This window comes from Rhinocladiella mackenziei (assembly GCF_000835555.1).
Source record: "Rhinocladiella mackenziei CBS 650.93 unplaced genomic scaffold supercont1.4, whole genome shotgun sequence".
Taxonomy (NCBI): domain Eukaryota; kingdom Fungi; phylum Ascomycota; class Eurotiomycetes; order Chaetothyriales; family Herpotrichiellaceae; genus Rhinocladiella; species Rhinocladiella mackenziei.
Genome location: NW_013550601.1, coordinates 3,705,831 through 3,716,720, shown reverse-complemented (window position 1 = coordinate 3,716,720; position 10,890 = coordinate 3,705,831). Strand labels below are relative to the sequence as shown.

At 50.8% G+C, this 10,890-nt stretch overlaps 3 protein-coding genes across 3 annotated transcripts; 1 reads left to right on the top strand and 2 right to left on the bottom strand.

Moving 5' to 3' along the window:
• Window positions 1-2,176: 2,176 nt before the first annotated feature.
• On the bottom strand, window positions 2,177-4,238 carry Z518_06446 (uncharacterized protein; the record flags this gene model as incomplete). The annotated part of the gene is made up of 10 exons (XM_013417256.1): window positions 2,177-2,304; window positions 2,358-2,591; window positions 2,640-2,734; window positions 2,801-3,051; window positions 3,104-3,282; window positions 3,339-3,533; window positions 3,595-3,706; window positions 3,755-3,904; window positions 3,964-3,972; window positions 4,035-4,238. The coding sequence occupies 10 exons, from the start codon at window positions 4,236-4,238 to the stop codon at window positions 2,177-2,179; spliced, it is 1,557 nt and encodes a 518-aa protein (XP_013272710.1).
• A 1,135-nt stretch (window positions 4,239-5,373) lies between these two features.
• On the bottom strand, window positions 5,374-5,643 carry Z518_06445 (uncharacterized protein; the record flags this gene model as incomplete). Its single annotated transcript, XM_013417255.1, has 1 exon — window positions 5,374-5,643. One exon carries the CDS (start codon window positions 5,641-5,643, stop codon window positions 5,374-5,376), a length of 270 nt encoding a protein of 89 aa, XP_013272709.1.
• Window positions 5,644-7,362: 1,719 nt separating this feature from the next.
• Window positions 7,363-9,261, top strand: Z518_06444 (uncharacterized protein; the record flags this gene model as incomplete). The annotated part of the gene is made up of 4 exons (XM_013417254.1): window positions 7,363-7,425; window positions 7,473-7,906; window positions 7,994-8,132; window positions 8,167-9,261. 4 exons carry the CDS (start codon window positions 7,363-7,365, stop codon window positions 9,259-9,261), a joined length of 1,731 nt encoding a protein of 576 aa, XP_013272708.1.
• Between the last annotated feature and the right edge of the window lie 1,629 nt (window positions 9,262-10,890).

Here is a 10,890-nt window from a genome sequence, read left to right as displayed (position 1 = left end):
TTTAGGGAGAAACACGTAAAGCTCCAAGTATAAATCTTACACGGTGCTTCTTGTGCCTGCACATTGTGCAGGCCAGTTCAATCCGTCGTCGTCGTTTCCTCGCGGTGGCCTCACCCGACATAGTAACTACGCAGCATGACGGGCTCAGGAAACGATGTTGCGGCAAAGTCAACAGCTCTAAATGTCGGCAAGATTGCGACAACGAGCCCCCGAAATCGTGGGCTGGTCGTAAGGGGGAAATGCGGGGTTTGCGGAGAAGACACGCCCCGAACAAGGCTTGAAGTTCCCGAGCGGATTCTGGGCAGGCTCTGAGCCGGACTCTGAGTAACCTGCCATCTACCCTCCCGGCAAATGGTTTGCGGAAAGTCCATGTTGCAGCACGCCGCGTGACCACGGGGCAAAAATCTTCACCTCTAGAGCCTGGGGACTGAGGTGCTCTTTACCCTGAGCTCTTATGTGGCTAGGGTCATGCTGCATTGACCTTGCCGGATCTTTGCATATCTCTGGCGCGCATGAGATATAGTAACAGCTCCATTCGTCCTTTCAGTTGTCCTGCAAACCTTCTACACTATGGGACATGCGACATTTTCACCAGAAAAGAGACTTCGGGGTCTTCAGAGTCAACAGGCCACGGCGGTGCTATTACTTTGATAGTCTGCTCCGTGGAGAGCTGGCGAAAACAATCCATGGCAAATGTTGCGGTCGCGCATTGTGCTGGAATCCATTCATACGTCAGATAGTGTCCAGGGCTAGGCAAACATAACGCTATCCGAGTGTGTGTGACTTGTCTTTTTCCTCCAGCATATTTCATTAAGGTATCTGTTGAACAATAGCCAGTACCATTCTTGGAAAAGGGGTAGGAATAGGAGTAGAAAGGGGCCAACCAAACGCACGGACAAACTGGAAATCTGGCAGTACCAGTTGCAAAACAGACAGAGCATTCAATACTTCTCAAGTTGGATCATTAGTTTGACACCTTCAATGTGTTTGGACCTCGCTCTCGTAGGCCGCGACTTCCGCATGTGTGCCCTCGCCTGATACCACGTGACGACTGATCCTGTGGATAGGTAGGCATTCTCTGGCGCTACGTATCGCCTGACCAGCGACCCCTTGGCCCTCCCCGACACCTACAGCGTAAACCAGAGTTCTTAGCAGAAATCCACACATATTCATGTCCATGTGATAGCACGTTGGCGCTAGGACGGAAAGATATAACCCTTATTTGGCGGGTTGTTGAATCGAAGTTCAATTGTGGCCTAAGAGGTCTAGCCCAATCTCAGTGTTCATGATAGAGGCCGTGTGTGCGGTATCGGCTAAGACGCTAAGAAGGGTGCCTATACAACAGCCAACGATTGGGCTCATAGATTAGGCCAGTCTTCAACGCGTATTTTCATGCGTCGATGGAGGACTTGTTTTGTGATGGTGGGCACGTCAAGGGTCATATATCCAGGTCCAACAAATTGATTTAAATTCAGCTTTTTTGTCACAGTTTGCGTCTTCCAGGTCGGCGGGCGATTGAGAATGGGCCCGTCGACATTAATCTAATTCCTTTAAGCCTCTAGGTATAGCGATTGGACTAGGAATCCTTCCGTTTCAGGTAGTCTATCTCATTGCCTGTTGTGCCGTCTGTTGGGGAAGGAGTAGTAAGGACACTCCGGAGAATTATAGCGCGATCGAGGACCTTGTCGAAGAATACCATGAGCTCGTGGAGCGAGCTCACCCCAATCCAACGCAGAGCGTTAGATCGTCAATTTCGATCGACGTAGAGAATCGACCTGTGTCAGGATGGTTTCGAATAACTGCGATTGAAGGCAGGACTCAATAGGGGTCCGGTCTCATGATGCGCGTCTCCCATGTTCGTACAAGACCCGACGAGAAGAAAACGGCTCCGTACTGAAATCACGTAATTGGGACTTCTAGATCTCGTATCTAATGCCCGTCGTTTTGGTCTACATAGTCCGCAAGTTGAAAGACCACCGGAATATCCGACTGTGCCAGATGATTTCGACTAATGTACTCTAAACTCATGACATACGTTCCCAAGAGCCTAGTTGTACAACTCGAGCGCGAAGAATAGGCAGCTGGCTTTCAAACCCCCTGCGACCACCACTGTGGACTGTCGGAAGGTTTTGCCACCTATAGGAAGCCTTCTGAGGCTACTGGCCGGCATTTGCATCTATACTTCTTCATGCTTTTCATCCTTGGTCAGAATCTGAAGCTGGTGCTCGCGAAGGGCGCTTTGTTTTAATGCACTTTCAACATGAACAGTCATCATCGCCGCAACGGACTTTAGGAATAAGCACCCTAGATCATTTTATCAGTGTCGAACAATGACAACGAACAAGTACAGGACCTACAGATACCTGCACAGACGGTAATGGCCATGAGAGCGATCCAAACGTATTTGAATGACTGTGCAGAGATGGTTTTGACGGCGTTTGCGGCTGCACCAATGATAGCTGGTGTTGAGCCGGACACTTCGGGCAACGCGGAGGTGTCGCCCCCAAGAAAAGCACCGACGAAGGCCTCAGCCGAAGAATGAGGTAAGCCGGCTTTGATGGCGGCGGCGGCGACGCCTGGACCTAGGTTCTCTGGGACGTATTAGGAAATAGAAACTTTGATAGTTGATGCCGACTTACTGCCCATCTGATTGGAGTAAATGGATGAGAAAATCGTGATACCGATTGTGCCTCCCAGAGCGCGCATAGAGGCGAGGAATGTCTCGGTAGTTCTACTATCATGATATGTCATTAGCCTGGCACATTCGTTTGGCTTTGCCTTTGGAGAACGGTCGACTCACATGAGGAAATTGGGGACTGCGTAGGAAATGATCACAACAGGGATGACCGAAGTTGTACCAACACCCAGTCCGACGAGTCCGGTAAAGACCAGAGCCATGGCCACTCTTGACGGAGTGGCAAGAGCAGTGAGGCCGCAGAAAAGCGCAATGGCAAACACAGAGACAATGAGGCAAAGTCTGTAATGCTTCGTACGGCCTAACAACCAAGTAGATGCGAATATGCCCACAATGACACGGATGTTCAAAGGTAGCTTTGCCTCGGATCAGCGGTTCATCTCTTTCGGAGGAGGAGGAGGATCTCACCAGATAAACGTTGACCCGCACTGGATCGGATGTAAAGATGGCGCAGAACTCCACGGGCAGGAATGCGTTGACGCCATAAAGCAACATACCATCGACAAATCCGACAGCAACGATAGGTATGAAGTTGCGTGTTTCCATGAAGCGATGATCAATCAGTCCATCGTTGCGCACGAAAGTTTCTGCAGGTTCGGTTAGTAAACGACTTTCGATTACGCCAGCATAAATGATTGTTGACCATAGAGTCCAAACACGATCAAGAGCACGACGCCAACGGCCAGCATTGCGATCACTCGTGCGCTTTTCCATGGGTATGCGTTCCCACCCCAGGTCAGCAACGTGACGACACCCACGACGCCCAAGACGAGGAGAAGAATGCCGATGTAGTAGACCCAGCGCCAACCGCTGAGGGACATCTTCGCGAATGCTCCAGCTAGAGTTCGAGCAATCAGTACATGACGCAGCCCTATCGGTGCGACGAAAGCAAGACACACCAACGACAAGGCCTATGATTGCAAATGCACCATTAACAAGACCCATGATCAGTTGGGCATAGGCTCGTCGTTTTGCTGGCACAACCTCCATCGAAGCAGGGATAACGAGCAACTAGATTTGAGGTCAGCTTGACCAAGCACTGCGGCGCCAACCGCATACCAAAAGTGACGCTCCAAAGCCATTCAAGACCTGGCCAACGATAATTGTTTCGGTGGCTTCGGCGGTGGCAGCGAGACAATTGCCGACGATGCCAATGAGACCACCATTAACTATGAACCACTTCTTGCCAAAGCGGTCCGAGAAAGCACCCTACACAATCTAGTCAGTCGTACAGCCACGCCATAGAGGACGGAGCATTCGAGACTTACCCACACTGGCTGGAAATGGAGTCCCCACCGAGTTCATCCACGGAGTGACTGTAAGTGGTCGACGGTCCGACGTTGGCGAGAGTGCAGACGCCCCAGGTCAGGGAAAACGTAATAATAACAAGACAAGTCTTGATACTGAGACGATAGCCCATTTCCAAATCGGCAGTGTTGACTCGCTCAAGGTCGCTGGCCCTTGGAGCTGCATCATGGGTCTGCTCTTTACCCATCTCGACATGATCAAAATCTTCCATTTTCTTGTGATCCGAGGCAGCCATGTTTAGTAACAAAGATTGCGGGCGGGAATGGATGCGAGGAGGAAGAACGAGAAGCGAAGTAAGGAGTATCAATGTAGATAGAGAGTGGAGAGCTGGGGTGCTGGTTGCACCGCCTTAGATATACCTCCAAGATTGTCAAACATTGACTTCTGTCTGATTTACCCGGGGTTTTCCATTATGCACTAGGAGGAAAAAAATAACATAGGGACGAGAAGACGAGTCCAAACATCATCGGGCTTTCTCCAGTCTTCCCATTGGCCGGCGCGGAGCCCGAAGGCGGATGGTCTCGATCGCGATCGAAGAACAGTCACACTTTATGCGCACACGTGGCCGAGGCTGCGTTTGAGCTGATAGGCTCCAAGTCGAAACACGGAGATATAGTCGTTTGATGCTATCCTACTTTTGAGTGGCTGTTGGCTCGGGCATATTAATGAGCTCCGTTGACTTTGAGTGCCTTTTGTCGCACAACATCAACTTGTATAACCAGTCTCCAGGGTGCGTCATGCGTCTCCGTGTATATTTCCGGCATCTTCAAAAGGGGTGTGAGCGCGGTCTTTCTGCTGGGAAACCCGTCTTCAATGCAGCATGTTTACCTGCAGAGAGGGCGGCTTTGACAATTTCGCATCGTATACAAGTACCTCGTTAAGCACCTACTTCGTCTTCGTCTGCGCACTCCTGTAATTCTCTTTGGCAAAATCAGCTCGGAAGAGATCTAGTATGGCTTGATGTCTCCACGGAGGGATATTGTTGAAGCTGAAACGTCGGTCAACCACGATGAGCTTTTGCCGCCGCGTTCCAGTATTGGAAAGAAGTCTTACTTTCGTGAGGGCCGTGGATCGTTCTCTCAATAGTGAAGCCGTTGTTATTGATCACAATACTGTGAAAGCTCTTTACCCCTTGGGCCCAATGTCGCCCTTGATTCACCCGACAAGTGGTCTTACATGATAGGATTCAGTCCCAAATAGATCATGACGGAGATTTCTTGCACCGTCATTTGCAGACTGCCATCTCCAACAAGCAGGATGACTCGGCCGGTTCCCTTGGGGCTCGCCTCCCTTTACGCCAGTGCGACCCTCAGACATGAACCGACCGAGCAGCCGATGCTTCCATAGTATATTTGCATGACTTAGGTGACTCAGTCGGGGAGGATGTTGTCCGGCATGCCAAATTGTGCCGTGCCAGCTTCCACCACTGCAAGGTCATTAGGTCGCATAAAATCGGCGATCCTCGGCCAGATCCAAGACTGGGTGATGTGGGTAGCGTCACTGTCGATGCTTCGAGGGACTGGGGGCAGCATATGTTTGCTGGGTCGTGGTAGCTTCGGTTTCTGGATTTTCAAGATCGATCTCTGAAAAATCCCTCCCATATTAACGTTTCGAAAATTATGATGTCCAGCCTTGGGCATGGCCAGTAATGGATAACGACTTCAAATATCACATGATTTGAAGGACTCACCACCTACATCCACATGACTTGGCTGAATCTTGATGACCTTCGACTGTGGGATCTCGGTGGTATGTCCACCAGCGTTGTCATCACTCGGAAGCTCTCCCAACTGCAGGACTGTGTCGCTTCCTTCCACTACCCGGGATGATTGACGAGGCCAGCAAATCGACCAGCTGACGTGCTTTTCGTTCTGGTTGTGTTATGAGACCAGAGCATCGACGATCACGGTGGTGCTTTGCGACTGGTAGAGGGCTTCGATAATGCGGTCGGTGGCGGCTCCTCTTGCTTCTGGTCCGATACAGTCTTCAGATCGATCGGTGTTTCGAGCGGATTAGCGGAGACTTGCTAGGTGACCATATCCATCGGTAGGTATATGTAGACAGGAGCGGAGTGAACGTAGCATTCCCGGATGACACGCTAATCTTGTTGATTCACGGGCCCGATATGGCTGGGAGACTTGTACGTCGACCTCATTAGCAGCTGTGGCAGGCTCTTTAAGGTCTGCCACGGCCATCCGTACAAATTTCAACATTTTGTTAATCGTCTGGGAGCGATCAGTCAGTCACAGCAGCAGTGCTTGGGGTAGTAAGAGTGCGTACGCCGTGATCAGGCCAGAAGCTCGGCTATGGTGGATCATTAGCCATCGGGCTTGGGCGTCGCGTGTGGTGGTCCCAACGATATGTATGACTTAGTCTGTTCCAAGTATGCTCCTGCTACACCGTTGAGGGCATTTTTTTTCTCTTAGATAGCACGAAACTATCGGAAAGCTATCTCGACCGCGTTCAGCGTAGACCCATACCAACGCTCATTGTCGTCACCACTATATTCATTGTCAGCAAGTTATGAACCAGGTGCGGTGCCTCTGATAAATATACAAACTCCGGAACAACTCTTGACGTGCGAGTAGCCAACTGAAGTGTACGCTGCGTTCAGTTCATTGGCATTCCCAACTGGAAAAGGCGTTATTAGACGGCATGCGGCGATTGAAGGCTATCATGAACTCCATCTCGATTCCGGTACGTCATCAACAAAATCGAGAAGTGCGAGATTAAGATCGCCGGGCACGCCCATAACGCCCTAGAAGACCATCAGACTGGCACCTTTCATCATGATGTTTGCCTAGTGCCTATGCCCTCTACCTTTTCCGGATATACAGTCACAGCGAAATCGCAGCCATGGTGATTGATGTCGAGGTCGAGCTTGGAATGATCTGGTCAAGAAAGGCGTACTAGAAGAACGCACAAGAAGTACGAGAACGCTTCTCGCACGTGTTTCAGAGTTTCATCGTCTTGAAAAAGTGCGCGCCGGGTTCTTGGAACAGTGCTCCAGGTTTAACAGCGGGTGACCATCTCTACGCACCTGCATTCTAGGGGATGTCAAGACAAGGAGGATCTCAGCTTCAATCTACCAAGCGTAGCTAGCTCGCTATGTGTTGATACGCTACGATGACATTGGACTATTTCATCGGGCCCGGCGACCAATGGGATTTTGTGAACCGGCACCCCTTCTGGCAGACGCTGCAGAATTCTATCGGATTACCCGTAAGCGTTGGCGGCTCCGTCCCATAAATCGATCGAATCTTGCCTGCGACACGTCGTTGGTTCTTCTTGACTTATCCCGATTTGTCATGTGCTTAGAACGACATCGAGTCCCGGTTTCAGCAAGATTACAAGTCACCATGTCTGTCATATACAGTAAAGATATAGGGGCGGTCTATCGTAAAGCCGTGCACCCTCAAGAGGTGCGTAGCAACATACCCTATCCGAGCTTCGAATCTGATTATACGAGGCAACCGCACCTTTCAGGCCAGCTCCGCCGTTGAAGCACGAGACGATTCTACTCGATGGCAGCAAAGTACTTTTGGAGAAGGATCTTGCCATCCCCATGAGGGATGGGATCAAGCTCTACGCCGACATCTATCGTCCTATAGACAGCATCGCAGAAAAGACACCCACCATTGTGATGTGGGGGCCATTCGGGAAGCACGGCGCTGTGCCCCCCAAAATGTTTGAGAACATGGGCGTAGACTTCAACAAACTCAGCAAGTACACACACTGGGAGCTGCCGGATCCTTTGGTCTGGTGTGCCGACTACAAGTACTCCCTTTTACTTGTCGACCCCAGAGGTTGCTGGTGGTCCGGGGGAGGAGAGCCGAACCACATCTTACCCGAGGAAGGCAGGGATGGGTATGATCTAGTCGAATGGGTCGCGCGGCAGCCATGGTAAGTGATGCCTCGCGAGAAGCTGGCGAAGATGTCGTCACTGGAGTGTTTGTGATTCCAATTGCTGATGAAGGTTGGTTCATACAGGTGCACCGGTAAGATCGGCTGGGGTGCCGTATCTTATTACGCCATGTCTGCCTACCATGTCGCAGAGTTGCAGCCACCACATTTGTCTGCCATCATGCCTTGGGAAGGTATATCCGACCCCTATCGTGAGGTCAACACTGTGGGGGGCATTGCCAAGTCTGCCCTTCCAACAGATGTGGATGAACTTGACGGCCGATGGACTCGGTCTAAGCGACGACCACGCGGTTGCCAGTCTCGAGCACCCGCTCTTTGATGATTGGTGGCGATCGAGAGTCTCAGATTGGACGAAAATCGAAGTCCCTGCCTATTCGGTCACCGGTTTCTCATCCCTGGCCCTCCACCTAAGGGGAACTATCGAGGCCTGGAAGCAGTTTTCGTCTCCCAGGAAATATTTAAAAGTACGTGTAAGCTCTACCTTGGTCTTCTTCAACCCGGCCCGGCATGTGTCTCCTTTGATGCTAACAAATCACCACGGTGGCCGAGAATGGGAAGCATACTATACTGACGAAAATATCCGAAAGCAAAAGCTTTTCTGGGATCGCTTCCTCAAAGACGAATCCAATGGGGTCGACTCGTGGCCCAACGTCGAACTGAGCGTTCGCACGTCCGCTGACGAAGCCGTGGTGCGAAGCGAGACATCATTTCCGCCCGAACGTGCGGAGCTCACCCAGTTCCACATCTCGAGAGAGCGTGCTCTTTCACCTGATGCTAGTACACCTGGAATGGAGCCACATAGCTTGACGTTCAAGGCTCACGATGTCCAGGAGCAACTGGCGTTTGACTACAAGTTCTCGAAACGTACCGAGATCACCGGCAACTCTAGCGCAAAGCTTCACATCCAAGTACTCAACTGTCCCGACGTGGATCTGTTTCTAGCGTTGCAGAAGATCAATGCCAAAGGCGAGGAAGTCAAGTTCTACCACTCGACTGAAAAAATCGAGGCATCAGCGACTTTTGGCTGGTTCCGCGCGTCTCACCGCGAATTGGACCCTGAGCGCAGCATTCCTGGTCGCCCATACCATAGTCACGCTCGAAGACAATGGCTACGGCCTTGTGACATTTACCCTGTCGAGGTAGAATTGTGGCCCACAAGTACGGTTTGGGAAGATGGTGAAATCATGCGGCTAGTCGTCAAGGGTACGCCTTTTACCGACAGTGAGAATCTTACTCAGGCTCGAATTCCATCACACAGTTTCGGACAGGTGAAATTATGGTTTGGAGGGGAATATGACAGTGGGTTATCGGTACCAATAGTGCATGACGAATAAAAGAGAAACCGGTCAGATCCTTGGTTTACCATGTAGACTGGTGATACACCACTAGATACCGAGGCCCACCACCGTCTTGTAAGATAAGTCCTAGTTCCTCTCCTATGAGTCGGAAAATTTGTTTTTCATTCATGGGGTCGATCCCCGCCGTTCCCCCCCCATCCCCTCAAACAAATAAAAAGACGAGAAAAAACAACGATCTTTGACAATCTTGACCTCGATAAAGATAATACGTATGGAGGATTCGAAAAAGGGATCAAGGCAACTATGGAAGCTGGGAACCCAGGATGATAGCGCAAAGTACACCAGTCCTACGCCACTACCAGTTTTGTCTTGAGGGTGCTCAAACACGTAGGGTATCTATCGATAATCAAAGTTCTGACTGCAGCCTCGCTGGAGCAAGTCAGCGTGTGGCATTAGTACCTCGGTGCTCGACTGACGCCCAAGACGCCAAAGTAGATATGCTTGTAGAAGCCTAGACGGTCCGCCTACAACGATGAGTACCGGCACCTCATCGGTAATGAGAGTATCTAGAAGAATGGCGGCGTCAGCGGGTGTCGAACAATGGTCACAAGGGCGGATAGGAGGTGGTGTAGATTGTAGCTATGGGAAAAGGGGGAGCCCCCAGAATATAGAACCATCAACCTACACAGGAAAAGATAGGACGATTCGAGCACCAGGGTTTTGATCATGGCCAGAGTATGGTACAATGAGTCGCGCTCTGTAAGGTCCTTACAACGGCTGATCTGTTAATATTCTACCCTAGTCCCCAAGATATCATGCACCTGACTTTCAGGGACCGCAGCTAGCCCTGCTGAAAAACGATTCTCAACTTGCAAACGTCCATATTGCGTCCCCCGCGCCACAACGAATTTTTAGAGGGAAAAAAAAAGGCGATCGGAACAGCGCACAGTGAGGAGCTGCCGCGATTTGTGTTCCGAAGCACACGACAATGCCTTGGCTCGTAAAAGTCAAAATCGGCTGTCCTACTCAGGTCTGCCTACTGGAAAAGCCGACACTCGATCCGTTGCCCGCAGAATTCCAACTGAGCCATCTTTCTGTCTAGTAATCCGATACCTACTCCATTTACAAAGCCATCGTCGGGTACTTTTGCGCCTTCTAAGAAGCGCACGCGGCTGCCTAGAGCTTCTGTGGCGTGTCACACATGCAGGATCCGGAAGACCAAAGTATGACTCAGGTTTCTGCTTTTGCTGTTGGTGTTGACGGATTCGGACAGTGTGACCAACAAGAGCCCAAATGCACTCACTGCACTCGTAAGTCAAACTTCCAAGCGGCAATCAATGCGCCGTGGCCGGCGTCTTTCTAACTCGGTATGTGATCCGAGAAAGGCCACGGGTACGACTGTACCTATCCAGAAAAGGCCTCTCGTCAGTCATCGTCCTTGTCGGCTCGTTTGGCTGCAAAGGAGCGTAAGACTGCTCCGGCAAGAAGCTCGCTACTGCCTCGCACAGCTATGTCGACAGAAGCCTCTCGGCACTTGTATGTCGGCACACGAAGTTTTCTTTAGCGCCGCAAATGTTTACAGAATTATAGCCTGCAACGAATGAAACGAAATGCACCTATAAGTCAGTCTCAGCGTGACAATACTCCCCATCAAGATAACGTGAG